The sequence below is a fragment of the Lithobates pipiens genome, unplaced genomic scaffold, assembly GCF_037356315.1.
Source record: "Lithobates pipiens isolate NorthernLeopardFrog02 unplaced genomic scaffold, aLitPip1_a1.2 Scaffold_18, whole genome shotgun sequence".
Taxonomy (NCBI): domain Eukaryota; kingdom Metazoa; phylum Chordata; class Amphibia; order Anura; family Ranidae; genus Lithobates; species Lithobates pipiens.
This window is the reverse complement of record NW_027507758.1, coordinates 176,621,302-176,644,922: the sequence shown is the minus strand read 5'-3', so window position 1 is coordinate 176,644,922 and position 23,621 is coordinate 176,621,302. Positions and strand designations below refer to the sequence as shown.

Below are 23,621 nucleotides of genomic sequence, written 5' to 3'. Positions count from 1 at the left end.
AAGGTAGGCCAAGTAAAAAATAGATATGTTTTTATACACACAAAAAAGTAAATATGTAATAGTTACATAGTAGGTGCGGTTGAATAAAGACCCAAATCCAACCTATGTGCGCGATTATATGTCAGTATTACATTGTATATCCCTGTATGTTGCGGTCGTTCAGGTGCTTATCCAATAGTTTCTTGAAACTATCGATGCTCTCCACTGAGACCAAGACGTGGAAGGGAATTCCACATCCTTGCAGCTCTTACAGTAAAGAACCCTCTACGTAGTTTAAGATTAATAGAAACTTATTTTTATTTTATGGGTTTCAAGGATTGTTGTATATGCATGCAGTGTATATGACTAAGCACTGTGTGTAGTGTGAAACACATCATCTTTCTTGTTCTGCTGTGACATGTAATTTTGGATTTTGTGTTTTTTTTTTTTCTTTACAAAATACTTTTTTTTTTTGGAGTGCGGCTGTCCAGAACCATTTTCCATTCATTGAAAAAAGTGTATGGCTCCTGCGCTATTAATAACAGCGGATAAATAAATCACGTCTAACAAGTGCTGCAAACACCGTACGAGTCAAACAAAGCTCATAGAATAGTAAACAGGATAAATAAAATGGTGTTGCACTCCCAGCGTGAAAATAATCAAAATTCCCAAAATTCATGTGATAAAGACCTAAAAAAACAAATCACTAAATGATCAATCATCAATATATATAAAAATATCAAAGAAAAAAAAAATTATATATATATATATATATATATATATATATATATATATATATATAATGCTGGTGGTAACAACGATAAATATCACAGTGATAAAAGATAAATGTGACTAGTGATACTTAATCACAGAGTGAAGTAATAAATTAAATTAAATTAAACTTAATAAATATATCTTTGTGTATGTCCCAATATAAAGTGCAATGGTGTCACTCAGGTGAAAAAGACATTAATAAATTAAAAGTCCTCCAAAAAATGATAGAAAGACATAATTCACGCGTGCCACAAGGTGTCCAGTGCATATCACCCAGGTGTGTTCACCAACCGGTGAGTGTACTAAACAATTACCTTACAGCTGTAAGGTCAAACAACAAACACTGACTCCTGGGGAGGAAGGGGAGAGAAGGGAGAGAGGTCCAATACCGCACAGCTCCTCCTATCCTGGCACTTAATATCCATGGTGGCTTTGAGAGAATGCTCAAAAGACAAAAACGGAGCCGGCCATGGTGTAGTATTTTATAACAAAAGCGATTTTTGTTTAAAAAAAAACACACAGGCTACTCAGATTGCCAAGAATATTGCACATAGAGACAACGAGCGGTCCGCTCCTATGTGTACGTCACTTCTGGTGTCCGTCTGCTATCCTATGCTCCTACTGTCACGTGACTTCGACATAGGGGTCATAGGGATCCATTTTCCATTCATTGCAGTGTATACAGCGGGTGCAGATTCAATTTAATCTCCCTTAGGCTGCATTCACACTTGAGCGTAGGGTTTTCAAGCCTTTTTTTGCTGCGTTTTTTACCGCGATTCGCTGCGTTTTTATCGCGTTTTGTAGCGAATTTGTGCAGGGCAAAAGGTCACCAATGTTAAAAGAAGAAAAATGCCCAAATCAGCCCGATTCGCGTGACAAAAAAGGGTCCGGAACTTGTTTGAGCTTCAGGCGACTTGGAGTGGAGATGTGAACCATCTCCATTGAGAATAATGGATTTTTTCCCCTCCAACGTTTTGTAGCTTCAGGCGTCAAGCTACAAAACGCTCAGGTGTGAATGGGGTTTTAAAGACCCTCTCAATAGCCATGCCAATAGTCATCCACACATTCCGTACAACTTATTTTTCTGTTTTTTCCCTGGGTGCCCCATGTCTTTCATAATCTTAGTCTAGCTCCCATTTTGTCACACTGTTCTGACTTTTTAATTACAATTCCAAAGAAATTACTTGTTATGTGTATTGTTGAGGTTTTCTATTGTTTATAATGTTTAAAGGCCAAGTCCACCTTTGGGAACATATTGTGTGTATGTTAAACTCATATTTAGGGTGTAACATGTTGCTAAGCACCCCAACCATCCGATAAGTGCACTCAGTCCTTTGACACTTGCTGTAGATTTCTACCTTAAAAAGCTGGAGGAAGTGTCTGCAGAAGCCTGAGATTGCACCCATAATCCACTGATGGTGGATGCAATGCTTCGTAGACTACTGTAGGATAAAAGTAATGCATTCACTTTTTCTTCCTGCAAAAATATGTGCACTCATTTTTCCTTAACCACATGCCCACTGGGCCACAGCCGAAAGATGACTACAGCATGGCTGGCTTGTTCTGGGATGGCATCCATGGACATCCTCACATTATCTTGTGCCCGAGCGCGCCCCCCCCGGGGCGCGCACCCAGAAACATCAGTGACCGCCAGGTCTAGAAGGCCTGGTGCATCACGGATCACGGTAAATTACCGTTTACCATGTGATCGATCTGTCAAATGGAGTGATCACAACAGACTGGCGTCACATCAAAATAGCATAGGCTGTCATTACATCTCAGTGTGGCACGTGTAGTTAACTGAAACATCCACTAGGAGGCGACTTCGGATTTGAATATAGTGTATCCTTGTGTATAAAGCATTATTCGTTGTTTAACCACTTACCGACCAGGGCACAACGATGTACGTCGACAGAATGGCACGGGCAGGCAAATGGGCGTACATGTACGTCCCTTTAAATTTGCCGCCCTGGCATCGGGAGCGCGCGGCCGGCAGCGCGCTCACGCACTGGTCGGGACCCGCGGACTCGATCGCCGTGGGCATACCCGCGATCGTCTCACGGAGCGGCCAAATGAAGAAATGCCGTTGTAAACAGCATTTCTCCATTCTGCCTAGCAACTAGTGACGTGGATCTCTGCTCCATGTGATTGGAGCAGAGATCAGTGTTCACTAATGAAAGCCCAACCCCCCCACAGTTAGTAACACACTCCTAGGAACACTTAACCCCTACACTGCCACCCACTGGTTAACCCCTTCACTGCCAGTGTCATTTACACAGGAATCACTGCATTTATATAGCAGTGATTACTGTATAAATGACAGTGGTCCCAAAAATGTGTCAAAAATGTCCGATGGGTCCCCCACAATGTCGCAGTCACAATAAAAATCGCTGATCGCCGCCATTACTAGTAAAAAAAAAAAAAAAAAAAAATTAATAAAATTGCTATAAAACTATCCCTATTTTGTAAATGCTATAAGTTTTGCGCAAACCAATCAATCGCTTATTGCGATTTTTTTTACCATAAATATGTAGAAGAATACGTATCGGCCTAAACTGAGGGAAAAAAATGTTTTTTTATATATTTTTGGGGGATTATTTATTATAACAAAAATTAAAAAATAATGCGTTTTCTTCAAAATTGTCCCTCTATTTTTGTTTATAGCGCAAAAAATAAAAACCGCAGGGGTGAACAAATACCACCAAAAGAAAGCTCTATTTGTGGGAAAAAAAGGACGTCAATTTTGTTTGGGAGCCACGTCGCACGACCGCGCAATCGTCAGTTAAAGCGACGCAGTGCTGAATCGCAAAAAGTGGTCTGGTCTTTGACCAGCAAATTGGTCCAGTCTGAAAGTGGTTAAACATTGTTTTGTCTTCGGGAGGAGTCTATTTGCGGAGTTGGCACTGTTATCACAGCTCAGTAGATTTACTTCTTTCTTTGTGAAATAACTTTTCCTATTTGGTTCAAGTAAAACATTTCAGAACCTTATACTACCGAGTTGCTTGATTCTTGCTTTATAATATTAACAGGATATCTGAACCTAGAGTGTCAGGTGGGTTGGAAGGTTCACTTGGTCATGGCCGTGCAGATAAGCAGGTAATTCTCAGCAGTCCCCAAGGGGGCCGTGCTACATGTGTTTCAAGTTTCTTTTCATTTGCAGTAATGCTATCTGCCCTCTGAAAAGTGATCCACGGTGTATTGCTTTTCAACGAGTGGTATAGCAGCAGCTGACAAGCATTCATGAGGTGCTACAGCAGCCTTTTTTTTTTTACATTGAATGGTAGTTTTACATTGTTGGACTATGCTGCTACTGCGTGCGAGTTTGGCTTGCAGTTGCAGAGCGGCCCCATTGAAATCAATAGGCGAGTTTGACAGATGGTGCTGCCTGTCAAACTCTGCAGGCTCCAAGCTGTCCATTAAGCTCAATATCTGACAAGAAGTGAGGAGAGGCACTGCAAGTTCAATCTCTCAGTCTGCTGCAAACAGAGTGTGACAGCTTGTATTTAAACTGGGCTCTCTGTATGGAGCTTCTGACAGGCTGTGCAAGGATCCCCATATCTCCTGAACCACAGATGATAGGATCCACAAATTTTCACCAGTGGTGGTGTAAATCTTCGGCTACCTGACCCCTGGTCGCTGAGCCACAACCCTCAAAAGTTTTTTGTAATGATTTTCTTATTTTTTTGCCAAATGGGCCTATCTTAAGGTAAGAGGCCTGGAGTTGCAGCTCCAATAGCCCCTATTTTAATCCAGCCCTGTACACTACTTTGCAAATAGTGTGGACATTTTTTATTTTTTTTTAAAGCCGTTTTATATTCTCCACTGCCTCCGCTTTCAGAAAATGCATATTTGAGGGTGCTGAGCAATTTTCTAGAAATAAAAATGCAGAATCTTAAGATGAACATTTTCAAAATGACCCCAGTTTACAAGTGGGTGCATTTTACACACATACCTTCCCAGCTACATGCACTTTACAGTTGGAAAAAAATATGACAAGATACACACGGCAACAATAGCTACTTAGAACATTCTACATCCTTCACGGAAAGAAAATATATACTTGTTGCCAAAATACTGAAAGTTAAACTACAACAGTTAAATAAAAAATGCGTTGCACATTTACCTGATGCAACAACCACACTGTAATTATCCTGAAATCCATTCTCAGCTTTCACTTTCTCTTTCTCTTCATGGTTTTTCTTCTCTTTGTCATCCTTTTGTTCGCTTATTAACTTTGCAGTAATACTAGGTGTATCTACAGAACAAAAAGACGTTTCACAACAATTAGTAGCATTCCTAATGACACAGCTTGAAACTGAACTGGTACGTTGCCTAAAGGAAATACAGTATGTAGCATTTTATGTATTGTAGAAATACATGTGAAGGATCAGCTAGACAAACTTTTTGTCTGGAATTCTGAGAAGTTCAACTTGGGAACATGTTACATATTTCAGCTTCTGCAGCCTCTCCCTGTCCCCAAGACCACATCCTTGTGATAGCTTTGGAGACAGAAGTGCCGACGGGGAACCTGAGAAAAGTAGGATCAGTGCTGCTCTGTGAGAATCCATTGCACTAGAGCAGGCAAGACACGTTTGATATTTTTTTTAAATAAACTGTGATCCTGTACGATCACTTTAACCATATCTCCGTCTCGCGATGTGGTTTATCGGCTGTTTTTATGGATATAAAATTTGTCGTGAATTAAAGATACATTCGAAAGATCCCAGGTGCGCAGCCACAAAGATTTTTTAATTTGTGTACAACCTATGAAAACCACTTTGATAGGGGGAAGATGAAGTGATGTTGGTCGGTGAATACATAATAGAAGGAAGCTCATCACATAATGCTACCAAAAGGACAGTGTTGAGACCATGTCCTCCAGGCAGATCAAAAGGACTCCTGTTTTCCATTTTTAAGTGCAAACATGAATTTAAATTGAGCTTGCGAGTTTAAGTTGTGTAGGAAAAGGGTGGGGTCTGGAAAATCTTTTTGTTTCCACACCGCTGCTAGCATTTTTTTCTGACAGTGATTAGACAGTGTACAATAAAAAGGACTGCAAATATGTAGCCAACATTCCGTGTTCAAGAGAAGTAGGACCATAGCTAGATCTTGCTGAATATTGAAGTTAATCACAACAGATAAAGCGATTGTAAACATTTACTTTTTTTTTGGAATAAAATAACATGTTATAGCTACTTGCTCTGTCCAATGGTTTTTTTTAACAGAGCAGCCCCAATCCTCCTCTTCGTGTCCCTCCGCCGACAATATTGGCTCCTCCCTCTCTCCTTCCTTCCCCCACTGAGCACCCCCACAGGAAGCCACTTCTATTGGGTGGAAGAGGTAGTTTGTAAAAGATCTTGTTCCCACTTCTGAGTGAGTTTTGAACAGATCAGAGTGTGGTACATGGAGGAGACCCCTTTAATTTGTTTACAGTGCCTTGAAAAGTATTCAACCCCCCCCCCCCCCCCCCTGGCATTTTTCATGTTTTGTTGCCTCACAACCTGGAATTAACATGGATTGTTTGATTTGCATCATTAAATTTACAGAACATGCTCACAACCTTGAGATTTTTATTTTATTTTTTATTGTGACGCAAATAGAAAAAAAATAACAGAAATAACACCCTAAAGTCAATACTTTGTAGAGCCACCTTTTGCGGCCATCACAGCTCGAAGTGTGTAATGACAGATCATGTGACACTTATACTGCACACAGGTGGACATCATTTGTGGCTTCTGAAGGTAATTTGCTGCAACTGAGCTTTTTATGGGCTTTATAACAAAAGGGGTTAAATACATACGCACATGCCAATTATCAGTCTTATTTCTGAAAAATAGTTTTATGCAGGGCTCGACAAACCCCGGGCACCAGGTCGCATTTGCGACTAGAATTCGCGTCCTGGCGCCTGGGGCAACGCTGCTGGGGTATCCTGTCTCCATTTGGACCCCGAACTCCGCCGCGCAATTGCATCGGGCCGCGCCGGCCAGTAATTGAGGCCGCGACTTTGCGGCCTTCTAAAATCTTTCGGTAGTCTGGCGCCATCTTGTGGTGGATGTAGAAATTACACCCTATTCCAATAATGCTAATCCTAATGGAGTGAAGCTCCCCTGCCTGTTTTTCACTGCCCGTCCATTTCCTTCCCAAAGTGAAGAGAAGGAAGTGATTGCGGGCGTCATCTGGCGCCTTTTGCCCAACGGTGAGTGTGGTGGCTGGTAAATGGCTTCCCATATTATATATATATATTATTATTAATATAGATATATAGATATATATAATTTTTTTTTTTTTTTGTAAAAAGTAAAAAATTATTTTAATTAAGGAAAAAAAAAATATTATTTGTAATCCTCCCTGCTTGACCCCTTTCACAAGGGCTGTCTGATCAGGTTCACCTGTCAGTTTTTCAGGCGGACCTGATCTAACCCTTAGCGGGGATATGACAATAAGCGGGAAAATGGCGGAAATAAAAGTCACATTCTTTTGTTAACCACTTCGTGCCTGCGCTATAGACGAAAGATGTCTACAGCGCGGACACAATTGCCGGGAAGGCGTCCCTGGACATCCTCCTGTTTACTTCCCCTCTGCACGCCGACATGGGCACGCATCGGGGAAGTTCTGTGTTGGCCGTGTCCCTTGGATACAGCCAATCACAGATCATGCTAAATGGCCAATCACAGCAGCCATTTAGCACTCGAACAGTGTGTCCAACGAGAGGTGATCTCATATGTAAACGTATGAGATCATCTCTCATCGCCGGCTTTCCCTCCTCACACAGAAACAGCTTGTGAGGAGGGAGAGCTTCCATGCTGCAGTGTCAGTGAAACATGAGTGAACACTAACACACTGAAACACACATACCCACCTGTCCCCAGTGCCACCTGTCCCCAGTGCCACCTGTTATCAGTATCACGTGTCATCAGTGCCATCTGTCATTAGTGTCACGTGTCATCAGTGCCATGTATCAGTGCCATCTGTCATTAGTGTCACGTGTCATCAGTGTCATCTGTCGTCAGTATCACCTGTCATCTGTGCCATGTATTACCATGTAAAATTCATGAGATTCAAAGAGCACCGAAAGCTGAAAATTGGTCTGGGCAGGAGGGGGGTTTAAGTGCCCAGTAGGCAAGTGGTTAAAAGCACCACATAGTAAACACACGCTACTAAGAACATAGTTAACCCTTTGATTGCCCTTGGTGTTAACCCCTTCCTACCCAGTGTCATTATTAGTGACAGTGTATATTATCACTGATCACTGTATTAGTGTCACTTGAGATGTCAATAGCATCTGTAAAGATACAGATCAGGGCTACATAAGAGGAGTGCTTTGCTTTTAAAGAATAAATATATATTAAGATATTTAAAGATTTTAAGATTTAAAATGTTGTAGACTATACCATTAAAGAGGAGGGCCGGTTTTAAAAAAAAAAAAAAAATTAAAAGTCAGCAGCTGCAAACACTGTAGCTGGTGACTTTTAATAAGCACACTTACCTGTCCAGGGCACCCGCGATGTCGGCCGCTCGAGGCTGACCCGTCCCTCCGCGCCGCCATTTTGGCTAAGGGAAACAGGCAGTGGAGCCTTGCGGCTTCACTGCCCATTTCCTACTGCGCAGCGCTTTATGAATGGGTCGCGCTGTGTTCTGGGACACACAGTTCCCAGAACACAGCGCAACCCATTACCCAGAAGAAGACGCCGCACGGAGGAGAGAAGATAGATCTCCACAGAGGAGGAAGAGGCAGATTAGGACAATGTGCCTAGCAACAGGCATTTCTGGTAAGTTAAAAAAAATATATATTTTTTTCATTTTTTTTTTCTGATTTTTTTCTAATTTTTTATGTATTTTTTTTTTTCAGGGTGGCCCTGCACTTTAAGTAACAACGTGTACTAAATCTTTTTTGTTTGGGAATTCAACGAAACCATCTTTGTTTGGGAATTCAGAAAAAATGAAACGTGCCGCAAAAGCTGTGACACCAGAAGATGCCAAGCAACTGCGGATGACAAATTTCTTTGCAAAGACTTCTTGTTCAGAAAGTGAAGTGCAACATGTTACTGCAGAATCAAGTGGCACAAGAGAAGAACAACCAGCAGAGAAGTCCCCTTCAACAAGTCACCCTCAAAATGAAGGAAGAAGGAAGTTTAAACAAGATTGGTGCAAGGAACTCACATGGCTTAAATTTGACCATAATACAGGCATAGCCATATGTGAGATTTGTGCCTCCTTCCCTGGCATTGCTGACCACACATCCAAGGTTGTGAAAGGGTTTTCAGGACCATTTAAACTGGAGACCTTCAAAAAACATGGAAAGTCACTCCAGCATGACAAATGCATAAAAGCTAAACACGCCCTGTTGGCTCCAGAAGCTACGCCATTGGCTGCATGCGTTAAGAAAATGGACCAAGGGATGTTCAACCACATGAAAGTTCTATTTAATGTGGCCTATTATATTGCAAAAAACAACAAGCCATATACAGACTTTAAAGGTTTGTTAGAGCTGACAGGGAAACTAGGGGTTGCTGTGAGAGAAGAGTATGCAAATGACAAGAGATGCAAGGAATTCATCTCACATATTGCAACTGTAATCCGGAAAGAACTCATCTGCGAGCTAAAGGAGGCCAAATATGTTAGTTTGATGCTAGATGGATCAACTGACAAAGGAGGAGTGGAAGAATATTGTATGTCAGATACATCAAGAACAATAGGATCAAAGAAGTATTTCTATCAGTCTTACCTCTTGAAATGGCAACCGCAGATGGGTACTTAGAAACCATCACTAAAGAGCTGAAGACACATGGTCTTTCAGATTGGCTTTTTTCAAACCAGCTATTTGGAATTGGTACAGATGGTGCTGCAAGCATAATTGGAGCTGAAAATGGACTGGTACAGAAAGTACGTCAAAATCTTAGCCATGTAATTGGCATTCACTGTGTTGCACACCGATTAAATTTAAGTGTATTAAGCTCTGTGAAAGATGGAAAATGCACTGATGACCTTGACCCGGTTTTAAAGAAGCTGTACCAATTTTACCAGCATTCACCCAAGAGAATGCGACAGCTAAAGCAGGTAGCTGAAAGTTTTCATGAAAAAATCCAGAAATTTCAGTACTTGCATAATGTAAGATGGGTGTCAAGCAAAGTCAGTGCTCTCTCTGCACTTGTCAAAGATTGGAAATGTGTGACAGTCCACCTTGAAGGTGTTGCTGCAGAAAAAGACAGTGCTTCTGCAGTTGCACATGGTTTGTTGAAAAAACTAACTGATTTTAAATTTGTTCACATGCTCCATTTTCTGCTTGACTATCTAGAAATTATTAAGAACCTCTCCCTTTTATTTCAAAGGGAAGAGCTTTTCTTAAGCACAATTGAGTTGCATGTGAAAAACACAATTCCTTCTTTAAAAGCACTCAAAGATGTGCCAAAAAAATATGAGGACAGATTTCTAACTGGAACATCACTCAAAGGACAGTATCAAGATGTACAGTTGCACGGACTCAGCAATACTGTAACTTCTTTGATCCAAAATGAAAAGGACAAATTGATTCAGTATGGTGCAAAATACCTAGAAGAGGGATTTCTGATTCAAAGGAATATTGAACGCTCCACTGCAGTGTTTGATACCTTTGCCTGGCCATCAGGAAAATCACTACAGGACTATGGTGTTGATGACATCACAACATTGGCTCAGCATTTCCAGAAACAACTTTTAATGCCTGAAATGCATGATAAATGCATGCATGCAATCCACAATGAGTGGTATGAATTTAAAGTTCTTGGAAAAGGAAAGAAACTGTGTGAACTTCTGGATTTGGCACTCTCCAACAGAGACAGGTTTCCAGTTTTGGGAAACTTGTTGTCTATAGTGTGTGTTTTGCCTGTCTCAACCGCATGTTGTGAGAGGATTCAGCTTGATGAACTTTGTAAAAAATAAGTTCAGATCTTTAATGCAGCACGAAAGTTTAGGTGATTTGTTGATGACCAACATGAATGGACCATCAGTGAAGGATTTTGATCCTGCAAAGGCTGTTGACCATTGGTACTTTAATTGCAAAAGTACAAGGCATATTCATGGCCACAAAAAGCCAAGTGAAAAAAAAAAAATGACATTGCATTAAACACTTGGTGCCACATCAGAATATATTCATTACTTACACAAGTTAAATGCCTATATATGTTTGGTTCTAGTTGTCTTTCTATGTTAAATTAAAGATTGGTTAATTTTTATATTGAAAATAAAGCTGTTGTCCGTTAAAAAAAAACCTGGCTCCTAACTTTTTTTAGCTGGCTCCTAGATTCCAAGCAAATTTGTCAAGCCCTGGTTTTATGTATATATTTTTCCAAATGTATCACCATTTTTACCAACTTAGACTATTGTGTTCTGATCCATCACATATAATTCAGATTAAAAAAACATTTAACTAAAATGCTGTAATGTAACAAAATAGGTAAAAAGCCAAGGTGGGTGAACTTTTGCAAGGCACTGTACGCTGTTTGGAGTAGAATGACAGAAACTCACAAAGGAGTAAGATCTCCTCTTTTGAAACAGAATCCAGGATATAGCGAAAGTGATAAGGAAGGATCGTAGTGCTGTTGAAATGTTGAAAAAGGGTATTGAGAAGACTGTTGAGGTTGCAGGGCTTACTTGGTATTGGAGTGCGATCCAGACTAAAACAGCTACTTTAGCAGTAAGATACAGAATGACCGAGAGTGGGAGAACAAGGATAGCAGCTCATATTACCCCTTGCAGATGTCCAAGAAAAATGTACTCAAAATATGTCCCGAGCTTATTTGTTGACAGACCACAAATGCTTTTTATGGTGTCAAATCCTTTCAAAGTAGTACAATTTGAGTTTGGGAACTCTCATACGTACCAGGAGTTCTTGGATTGTACAAAAATGGCATTTTAAAAAAAGAAGGCTTCTTCTTGCCACCAATACAGGAGTTAATCGTTGCCTACAACTGTTTTAAATTTGAGGCAGGAATGGGGATAGGGAGAACCCTCCATAATTGGTAGCGAGATCATTTTTGATATGATGAGACATGAAATTTTGAAAGGCTAAGAGATTGAGTTTTATTATGTTGTAGTAAAGCATTTTTTATATTGGTGGTTTTAAGTTTAAAGCCTTTTTAATACAGCTGCTATATTATTATTAAAACATTCCACAGCCCCCAGTTAAAAAGCACGCCATTTAGTGCAAGCGCCTTATATTGTTCAGCTAACGGGCGGGTGTTATCTGTAACAAAAGTGATTATCTAGTAAAGCATTTTAGTTGTCCTGAACCAGAAAGGAACCTGGAGATGAGATATTTATACCCAAATGTTTGATTTTTGATTTGGGGGCCCATGAAAAAACAGAGGATGGAGATGACCTTTTTGATCAATACGTTTTTTTTTTTGCATTTCACAAAAAGTGCTGGGCCCGGTACTAGCACCATTGAGGACCAGCAGCCTCTGACTGCTTAGCTCTATGACTTGATACAGACCGCATCTAGTCAGGAACTACCAAACAGCTTACAGGTCCCCCTGCAATCCCTGAAAGATGTTGGAGGGCTCATGAATTTCCAGAAGTCTTACTTAAATCCACCATCTGGAATACTTAAAGGCTACTACACATGGGCCAAATGTCAGGGGGCATCAGCCATATCAATAGAAACCGCTGCCATTTGGCCAAAGTGTATGCAGAAATTGGTCCAGCAGAAATTGGGTGTTAAGCCTGCTTCTGTTGAAGGGTCGTGACTGCAAAGTTCTGGCGACCGGCTCTTGGATCAGCGCTCTCAGATTGGAGTGTTCTGAAACACAATAGCCCATCAGGGCAGGACGCTGTACCAACATCTGTTAGTACAGTGGCTCCGACCTGAGTTGTCAGTTTGTACGTGTGTACGAGGCTTAAGCCTTATCCTGAGTACCAAATTAATGATGTTTTTCTTAGATGACCTCTACTGCTACAATATTTGGTTGCATCACAGAATCCTACTATGAAGCTGCATGCACGTTCTGGGACTTATAGTCTCTTATTTCATTTAGTTCAAAACCAGGACTCTACAGAAACAGCAGATAGATGTCTGGATAGAGAAATTCATCTCCAACCAAGTCTGTTTCAGCTCTGCCATGGGCTGTCTGAGTCTTCGGTGACTTGTTTTGCTACAAAGCGGTCATGAAGATTCTGGTACTTAAAGTGTTTGATAAACCTTTACCTATATCCAGTGATGTGACTAGCCCAAGGTCATACACAGAGATGAAACAAATCGTGCTACATAAGTTGCTTTCTAAGTTGTGCCTATCTAGATTTTTTTCAGCAGAAGAAAACAAGGGGTGGCAATCTGATGTCTCACATACACTGCAGAGCTAGAGCAAAGAGTTACCCGCAATCTGATAGCTGAGTAGTAGGAAGGGCCACAACACCCTGTACACAGCCTCATAGAAAAAACATACATACAGAGCTGAGGCTATGAGAAACTTGCTGTACGTGGGATAGGGGTGGGGGGTTGTCTCATGGGAGGTCAATGTGTCAGCCTACAGTGCTATCGTTAACTCCGGTAGATAGCAAAGAGGACAGATTAAAGATGATCCACATTGAGGCTAGTACACACTTTAGTGGGATGTGCTTTGTTCATTACTCTTGTCTGAAGTCTATAACCCCTTCCACTTTAAATCAAAAAACAAAAAATTGAGGACATTGAGCTTAGCAATCCTTAAATGTGGTGGCTACATTCCTTTTTATTTAAATTTTTTTCTTTTATTTTCATCTGTGATCTAGCCAGAAATGCACCTCTTTTCCTAGAGATAAACACCACTCTGGAGAATGAATGAATGAATGAATGCAGACAACTCTGGACAAAAGCACTGGCAATCTGGGAATAGAGTAGGGCTAGACGGTCTAGTAGATATTGATGGACGTGACTACCAAATTAAAGTTGAACTTTTAAGCAGTTATTTTTTTTCCTTTTGGGATAAAGGTATGCATACAATAATAAAGGCTGACCAATGTAAGCAGCCCCATTAGTTGTTAAATGGTGTATCTCTAACTACTAGGCAGCTTGATCTGTTAAAATGAATATATAAAAAAAAAAATGCTGGCCAGACCACCAGGAGAAATAAAAAAAAAAAAAACGAACTTGTTGCAACATAATATATTTTTGTTTTTCTGTTTAATAGTTTTACTGAAAAAAAGGCCAACTTCAGGTGACCCTGCTCTTTGGTGCATTGCTCTTTGTTCCATAGTTGGAACTCAAGATAGAGTGGTAGGGAACTCAAGATAGAGTGGTAGGGAACTCAAGATAGAGTGGTAGGGAACTCAAGATAGAGTGGTAGGGAACTCAAGATAGAGTGGTAGGGAACTCAAGATAGAGTGGTAGGGAACTCAAGATAGAGTGGTAGGGAACTCAAGATAGAGTGGTAGGGAACTCAAGATAGAGTGGTAGGGACTTCTCTTATAAAAGGTACACTATATTGTCAAAAGTATTGGAATGCCTGCCTTTACACGCACATGAACTTTAATGGCATCTCAGTCTTACTCCCGTCCTGTTCCAACATGGCTGCGCAACAGTGCACAAAGAAAGGTCAATAAAAACATGGATAAGTGGATTTGGGGTGGAGGAACTTGACTGGCCTGCACAGAGTCCTTACTTCAACCTGATAGAACACCTTTAGGATAAATTAGTGTGGAGACTGAGCTAGGCCTTCTCCTCCACATCAGTGCTTGACCTCACAAATGCGCTTCTGGAAAAATGGTCATACATTTCCATAGACACACTCCTAAACCTTGTGGACAGGCTTCCCAGAAGTGTTGAAGCTGTTACCGCTGCAAAGGGTGGGCCAACTCAACATTTAACCGTACGACTGGTATGCCATGTGTCCCAATACTTTTGACAATATAGTGCATTTGCAAGTGTATGCAACAAAAACATCCATATTAACCTGAGCAGTTGAAAAAGTGTGCCAGAGATCTTCAATATAGTTTTGCATATTTCCCTGCTTATATGCACACTTCCATTTCTTGCTAGATTCAAACAATTCTGAATGACTGCCAATAATGCTTTTGATACTCCGACCTGGTTTGTCTGGTCCCAGGCGCTATATGGCAGCTCCCGAGTCCTTCCATGCTTCTCAGTCCTTTGAGCGGGTCTCTGAGGCAGTAATCTATACTCTGGCTCAGTTTGGGACTGTGAAGATATGCACCCTCAACACTAAAAGCCATAAATATGCTGATGAGAAATACTGTCTACACAATGTGTAATATCTTTTCCAATAGATTGGGGAGAAATAACAGGATTTTTATAACAGCTTACCTGTAAAATCCTTTTAAGTACATCAGGGGACACAAAGCCATAGTAGTTACTATGTGGGTTATAGGCCAGCTTCAGATGATGGACACGGGCACACCCTAAATTAAAAAGTGCACTCCCCATATAACAGCTGCCACTGGTGGGAGCACCTCAGTTTTGTAGCAAAGCAATACACTTGTATACCAAAGAAGGGAGGGACCTCTGTGTCCCCTGATGTACTTCAAAGAAAAGGATTTTACAGGTAAGCCATTTATAAAAATCCTGTTTTCTTTTCATACATCAGGGGACAAAGAGCCATAGTAGTTACTATGAGGGATATCCCATAGCAATGCCAACTGAAGAGTGGGAGACACAATAGTAGGGCACCAAGAGACTAGAGGACTTATACTGCAGCCTGCAGTACACTGCTCCCAAAGGCGATATCCTCATGATCTTTTACATCTACTTGATAGAATCTAGTAAATGTATGGACTGAAGACAAAGTTGCGGCCTTGCAGAACTGAGCCATGGAGGCTTGGTGATGCACTGCACCAAAAAGCAATAACGGACCTGGTGGAATCCCTTTAAAATTAAAAAGGAATTTTCTTTTAAGCCAAAAAGATTGAACAACCACTTGACGAATCCATCTAGAAATCGTAGACTCTGATGCTGCCTGTCCTCTTTTAGGACTGTCAGGCAACACAAACAAAAAACATCTGCTTTTATGCATCAGAGCGGTAACCTTTAAATGCACCTTATCCGCTCTCACCACATCAAGAGAATGTAGTGACCTTTCTTTCAGAGAATGAAGTTCTGAAAAAAATTAAGGCAGAGCAAGATCTTGGGTTTAATATGAAAAAAATCTGACACTATCTTCGGAAGGAAATTAGGATAAGGGCACAATTCAACCTTATCCTAAGAATAATCCAATATGACTTTACAAGAAAGAGCAGCCAACCCTGATGCTCTTCTTGGAGAAGATATGGAAACCAGGAAAATTATGTTCCTCGCCAAGGGAAAAATCCCAAATTGGTTCAAAAAGACTGTTTTTGTAAAACCGACAGGACTAATCTTAAACCCCAAGGATTCAGGGGTGACCTATATGGAGGATTTAATCCACGTTTCCCCTTGAATAAGTTATGAAACAGAATAAAAAATAAGTGGTTGATGAAAAAACACAGAAAAAGGCCAATATCTGGCCTCTGAAAGTACTCAGGGCCAGCTTCATTTCTAATCCCATCCGTAGGAATTCAATTATCCTACCTATAACATTTTCTGGGGTGCCAATCCCTGGATTCACACCAGGAGACATATGCCTTCCAGACTCATTAGTATACGACACTGGTGGCCGGCTTCCTAGCATAACCAAAGTAGAAACTACTGAAGCCGACAGCCCGCGGTATTATTTTAGAATGTGGGTCTCAATAGCCAAAATGTTAAATTTAGCGTTTGTAAGTAAGGATGGAATACCAGACCTTGTGAAAGGTGGTCTGGCTACAGTAGTAAGGACAAAGGGTCACCTACCACCATCTTTATGATCACGGTAAAACCAAGAACTCCTGGGCTACAAGAATCACCTCCTTCCCTTTTTGCTTGTTCCTGTGAAAAAGGCGCGGAACAAGCATAGGTCAGTGAAAAACTGATCACATGGAAATAACAAGGCATCTGTTTCGCATGCCATCGGATCCTTTGTCCTTAACACAAAGTTGTCTATCTTTTTGTTGAAAACAGACGCCAATAGACCCACTTCCGGAACTCCCCTTGGCATATTGATAGAATGATGCCAGGTAGAAGGAACCATTCTCCCAGAAAAAATAGTATTCAAGTAGGCCACCTGCCAATTATTCATTCTTGGAATGAAATTGCTGATAGTAAAGGAATGTTGCTTTCTGCCCAAGGCAGAAATAAATTCACCTCTTTCTGGGCTGCACGACTTCTCGTGCCCCCTTGGTGATTGAGATAAGCCACCGCTGTGTGGCATTGTTGGATTGAGCCTACAACACCTGATATTCCCAGGCGGTCTCTTATCCAGGTACTAACCAGGCCCGACCCTGCTTAGCCTCCAAGATCAGACGAGATCGGGCGCTTTCAGGGTGATGTGGCTGTAGGCTGGATCCTAACAGCACAATAGTCTGAGAATCCAGGCCTCCAGGGCCAGGTGTAGTGCTCAAATCTCTAGAATATTGATGGGCAAGGTCATTTCTGATCTGGACCATTTCTCTTGGACAGATGCTTCTTCCAGGACTGCTCCCCAGCCGAAAGGGCTGGCATCTGTTACCACTTTCCAGGTAAATGGTAGAAAAGGAAAAATGTAAACCGCGCTAGGAAAAATAGTGTAAAATTAAACTAACAAAATAGGCGGCAGCAATAAATGTGATATAGCACCCAACAGTAATAAAATATATATAAAGTCGCGCCAACCCTCCACTAAATATAATGTGAAATTAAAAGATAGAAAATGTAAAATAAAAAATAAAAATAAAGACTGATACAATTATGCAAAAGACCTCAAATAATGTGTAGATAACCAAAAATTGGTATAAAGTGAAAAAAGTCCAATCTAAGAAAAGTTCATAGGTGAATCCAAATAACGGACGTTAGTGTCCTTAAATGACAGCACCACAGTGGTTCAACACTTTCCAAGGCGCGTGAAATGCCCGTCACCATATGTTGAATGCGCTTACCAGAAAATATATGGAATGAAGCATATATAAATGATCAGTGGATAACATCCAGGTTAACCTTCCTCAGCTGGGTCAGCACTCCATCTCTTAGCGGTGTTTCCAAGATAGTAGTCTGTTCAGTGGTCTCGATATTTAGCACTCAGAGGCCCACAGAAAAGAAAGGGACTGACATAGCGTAATAACGTAGGAACAGTTTAATAAATAAAAGTAATGCACTTACAAGTACGTAGATAAAACACAGCATATAGGAGCAATGTAAAAAGCCGGCCTGCAAACAGGAGCCCGTCCTCCTCTCCTACAACGTGGTGACGCCACCACGTTGTAGGAAAGCAGAGGTACCATCTGAATAAATGGCATGCAATGCTTGAGCAATAGTTCAGCTTCAACACTGCTATTAAGATTCAGCCTGATGCAGCAGTAAATGTGTCAGAGGTATTTTTTTTTTCAAAAAACCTGCGTCACCAACCCTCCACAGTTATACAGAAAACACATGAAGGTATATTTTAACAACAAAACCTCCCGCCCTTGAACGCCAACGCTGTGCTAAACCCGGCATCACCTTTCCTTTCAAAAACAGCCTCTTTCCAGCAGGAGCAGCGGGGGCTCTTGATCCAGTGGGATCCCTGGGAGGAAGGAGAAATTAAGCGCTTCCTTCCCCAAAGAAGAGGGGAAGACATTTCAGCATAGGGGGGCATCTGTGGGGAGAGAGAACCCCCCCCCCCCCCAGACTTACAGGAGGTCTGTCGCTCGGCAGGAAGAAGCATTAGCTACCAAACACAATGTGGCACTGAGACGCATGAGACATGAGAACTCAATACAGCCCCCAGTGGTAACACATAGGCATAAAAGCATTTTCTAATTTAAAAGGAGACATTTCATAAGAAAAAAAAATTTAAATTTCTTAGAAAACTCCACTTAACTTCCCGTCGCAGGGTTTTCTGTGGTAAACCAACAAACCCAATCTACAGCCTTCAAGGTGGGCTCAGTTAAACCTTCAGGAGCAGGGGAACCTAAAGGTAACCCACAATCCTGGACCTGCAACAGCACCCTGCCAGTAAAACTTTATGGCCTCACTACCAAAAAGTTCTGGATCCCAGGGTCCAGTTCGCAAAAAAAAAAAAAAGAAGCATTCGCAGGCAAAACCTCGATTCTTCGGATACGAGGCCTGGGTACCATTAAATTTAAATTTTAAAAACTGACACTTTGAATGGATCTGGTCAGCATGGCTAGCCCCAGCAAGGATTGCTCCAGTGGAGCTCAGCACAGCACATCTTTACACCTTAGACACTGGTGAAAAAACTGAGATGCTTCCACCAGTGGGAGGGTTATATAGAGTGCACTTTTTAATTTAGGGTGTGCCAGTGTCCATCACCTGAAGGTGGCCTATAAACCACATAGTAACTACTATGGCACTGTGTCCCCTAATGTATGAAAATAAAAGTAGGTTATTTAATTTAACATAAAGAGCTGTTGCCTTTTCAAAAGTACACATTTTAGTGAGTCAATTGAGAAGCAGCTAGTACAATGTACACTTTTTCTTAACCACTTGCCGACCAGCGCACGACGCGCTGGTCGGGACCCCCGTGAGTCGGGTCGCGGGACCCGCGGACTCGATCGCCGCGGGCATCCCCGCGATCGTCTCACGGAGCGGCCCAATGAAGAAATGCCGTTGTAAACAGCATTTCTTCATTCTGCCTAGCAACTAGTGACGCTGATCTCTGCTCCATGGGATTGGAGGAGAGATCAGTGTTCACTAAATGAAAGCCCAAGCCCCCCCACAGTTAGTAACACACCCCTAGGAACACTTAACCCCTACACTGCCACCCACTGGTTAACCCCTTCACTGCCAGTGTCATTTACACAGGAATCACTGCATTTATATAGCAGTGATTACTGTATAAATGACAATGGTCCCAAAAATGTGTCAAAAATGTCCGATGCGTCCCCCACAATGTCGCAGTAACAAAAAAGAAAATCGCTGATCACTGCCATTACTAGTACAAAAAAAAAAAAAATTATTAATAAAATTGCTATAAAACTATCCCTATTTTGTAAACGCTATAACTTTTGCGCAAACCAATCAATGGCTTATTGCAATTTTTTTTTACCAAAAATATGTAGAAGAATACGTATCGGCCTAAACTGAGGGAAAAAATGTTTTTTTTATATATTTTTGGGGGGTATTTATTATAACAAAAAGTAAAAAATGCGTTTTTTTCTAAATTGTCGCTCTATTTTTGTTTATAGCGCAAAAAATAAAAACCGCAGGGGTGATCAAATACCACCAAAAGAAAGCTCTATTTGTGGGAAAAAAAGGAAGTCAATTTTGTTTGGGAGCCACGTCGCACGACCGCGCAATTGTCAGTTAAAGCGACGCAGTGCAGAATCGCAAAAAGTGGTCTGGTCTTTGACCAGCAAATTGGTCCGGTCTGAAAGTGGTTAAAGGTGTGCAGCACAAAGATTAAAGAAACTGTAAACGTAACATTTTATATTCTTGATGAGTGCCTGCTGTACCATGTACTTGTGTGAAAAAGTATCCTGTTCTGTTTTGCTTCCTTTATGTGAAATACCAGGTGTTCCTGCCAGTCTCTCTGATTTCTGATCAAAAACAAACCACAGTAGGCCTGAAAGCACACCGTGCTGGTCAGTTCTCTAGCTATACTGGAAACTCAGCCTGCTCTTTACCAATGATCAGACTTGTTCTGACTCCTCATCCCACACACACAGCTATTCACTGGGGAGCCTAGTGTGCTGCTGTTACTCCACCTTCAACTCTTTGAGCTACTTATGAAGCTAATAGAGGGTAAGGGGATCACATAAAAAAAAAAAAAAAAAAGTGTTTATAATTGTATATATACACAAATGTTTTGCCTTTCACTTCTATTTTAAACGGAATGGGTTGTTTTAAATATACTTTATTATCACCAATGTTTGAAGCTTTGAAAAATAGAGATACAGAAAACGGTTTCAGAAACCTTACCTGAGACACGGTCCAGAAGCTCTGCCAATGTGGTAGAAATGGGCAAGTGTAGTGTACGAAATTTGTGTCCTGCTCCATACATTGGATGTTGAATGATGTGACTTGTGGCATTGATTCTGCCTTTATACAACTGGAATAAAAAAAGGCCATTAATATAATTGTGGCTTCAATAAACTGTACACTTCATTTTATTTTGCGTTGAGAGATTTTCTCCAAGCTGTCAAAAATGTCCTATTATGTCAACTATTTGCCAGGTAGGTTGCACAAATATTTCTATCTAAATGTATATAGAATGAAACCAAGTAAAGCCATTATTGGACCAAGTTCTGTAAGCTGTGTGACCATGATGTGCATAATTAACAGTCATTTTACCCTGTACGAGTCAAAACTACATAAGTCCCAAGTTCATTTTTTAAACCAACATGTATCTATAAGCCGTTTACCATTTTTCTACTGGGTGTACAAAAGAAACTTGTATAACATATTGCTCACATCTACAATAGTAGCACATAAGCACTTAATATGACATAAAACTTTACGCCAGTGCCCCAAAATGCTATATCGACAGAAACTGCTATGTCACAGAGCAGGTGCAAGCTATGCTAAGGCATTCCAATTTGGACAAAAAAAATTGCAATATTTCTGTTCTTTCAGCATCATGCTGCTTTACTTCTCAACTGATTGTGTCTAAGTTGATTGCTTTATCCACAAAGCTTTTTCTAACAGACTGAATAGGGTCTAATGTAAGCCTATTCAGCCATCTGCTGGACAGTAAAGGACATTCTTGTTTATATGACTCCTCTGCAACACTGTAAAATCAAAGTGTAGTTCATGTTTTTAGTTTAAAAGAAGAGTAAACACACCAAAAAGAAAAAAGATTTTTGAATTACCTGTAAAAATCCATATCTTGGCGTACAGGACACCGCATATTGATACACCATAGATTATAGGACCGTACTTTCAGATTATTGAACACTGGCAAGTTTTTAAGGCCACACCCCACTGTGAGGCCTTTCCCCACTCCTTGAAACCTCAGTTTTGAAGCAAGCAATGCAGAGTAAACCAAGGGAAAAAAAATAAATAAAAAAAGAGGGGAGGATGACCTGTGTCTTGTACTGTATTCCAATATATTGATCTTAGAGGAAAGTCCAAATAGGATTTTTAAAACAGCTTACCTGTAAAATACGTTTCTTTGAAGTACATCAGGGGACACAAAGCCATAGTAGTTACTATGTGGGTTATATGTCACCTTCAGGTGATGGACACTGCTACGCCCTAAGACAAAAAGTGCACTCGTTATATAATCCTGTGCACTGCTGGGAGTACCTCAGTTTTGTAGCAAAGCAATACACGTGTATAACAAGAAGGGAGGGACCCGTGTCCCCTGACGTATTTAAAAGAAAGGGATTTTACAGGTAAGCCGTTTTAAAAATCCTATTTTCTTTTCATACAGCAGGGGACAGAGCCATAGTAGTTACTATGTGGGATGTCCCATAGCAATGCTAACTGAAGGGAGGGAGACAACAAAAGTAGGGGCACGAAGAGAATAGAGGACTTATACTGCAGCCTGCAGTACACTGCGCCCAAAGGTGATTTCCTCATGACCTTTTACATCTACTTGATAGAATCTGGTAAATGTATGGATTGAAGACCAAGTTGCGGCCTTACAGATCTGAGCCATGGAGGCTTGGTGATGCACTGCCCAAGAAGCACTAACAGCCCTGGTGGAGTGCTCTTTAATAAGAAAAGGAGGAAGGTTGCTCTTTAAACCATAGGCTTGAAAAATCACTTGACAAATCTATTTAGAAATGGTAGATTTCAACGCCGCCTGTCCTCTTTTAGGACCATTTGGCAACACAAACGAAACATCCATTTAGCAAATCTGAGCAGTCGCTTTTAAATATACCTTGACCGCGCTCAACACATCAAAAGAACGTAGTGACTTCTCTTCCACAGAACGAGGTTCTGGAAAAAAATCAGAACAATATCCCGGTTTACATGAAAACCTGACACTACCTTCGGTAGAAAATTAGGACGAGGCCGCAATACAACCTTATCCTTACGAATAATCAAATATGGCTCTTTGCATGAAAGAGCAGCCAACTCTGATACTCTCCTTGCAGAAGATATGGGAACCAAGAAAACTGTTTCCCTCGTCAAGAGGATCAAGGTAATATGTTGAACCGGATCAAAAGTTTTTGTTTTTGTAAAGCTGACAGTACTACATTTCAAGTCCCAAGGGTGACTTATCTGGGGGAATTAATCCGTGCTACCCCCTGGATAAGGTTACGAACCAGAGAGCGTGAAGCAAGTGGTCGTTGGGGGGGGGGGGGGGGGGGGGGGCGGGGGTAGGGGGGAACAAAAAAAACCCCACACTGATAAGGCCGACACCTGGCCCTTGATAGTGCTCAAGGCCAGCCTCATTACTGATCCCATCTGTAGGAACTCAAGGATCCTACCTATGATATATTTTTCCTTGGGCGCATACCCCTGGATTCACATCAGGAGACATATGCCTTCCAGACTCTAATATACGATTCTGGAGGCCGGCTTCCTAACATTAACCAAGGTAGAAACTACTGAAGCGGACAGCCCATGGTCCTTTAGAATGTGGGTCTTAATAGCCAAACCGTTAAGTTTAGCATTTGTAGGATAGGATGGAACACCGGACCTTGCGAGAGAAGGTCTGGTCACAGGGGCAGGGTCCTAGAGTCCCCTACCGTCATCCTTACGATCTCTGCAAACCAAGATCTCTTGGGCCACGCTGGGGCCACCAGAATCACCTTCTTTCCCTCTTGCTTGATCCTGCGTAGCAGACGCGGAAGCAGAACAGGAGGGAACGCATAGATCAGTGAAAACTGATCCCATGGAAAGACAAAGGCATCTGTTCTGTATGCCATTGGATTTCTTGTCCTTGACACAAAGTTGTCAATCTTGTTATTGAACCGGGACG

The 23,621-nt window shown here is 41.3% G+C and overlaps 1 protein-coding gene and 1 pseudogene across 7 annotated transcripts in view; both read right to left on the bottom strand.

Annotated features, from left to right (window-relative positions):
* The window catches only part of BIRC6 (baculoviral IAP repeat containing 6), a 597,017-nt gene that overhangs the window by 223,618 nt on the left and 349,778 nt on the right, over positions 1 to 23,621 (bottom strand). For all 7 annotated transcript variants that reach the window (XM_077486418.1, XM_077486420.1, XM_077486423.1 and 4 more), the window contains exons 57-58: positions 20,669 to 20,798; positions 4,877 to 5,008 (exon numbers count right to left, since the gene is read on the bottom strand). In XM_077486418.1, the coding sequence (XP_077342544.1) occupies positions 4,877 to 5,008; positions 20,669 to 20,798 (262 nt within the window). The remainder of the gene's footprint in view (positions 1 to 4,876; positions 5,009 to 20,668; positions 20,799 to 23,621) is intronic.
* LOC143990964 (5S ribosomal RNA) lies at positions 16,996 to 17,114 on the bottom strand (annotated as a pseudogene).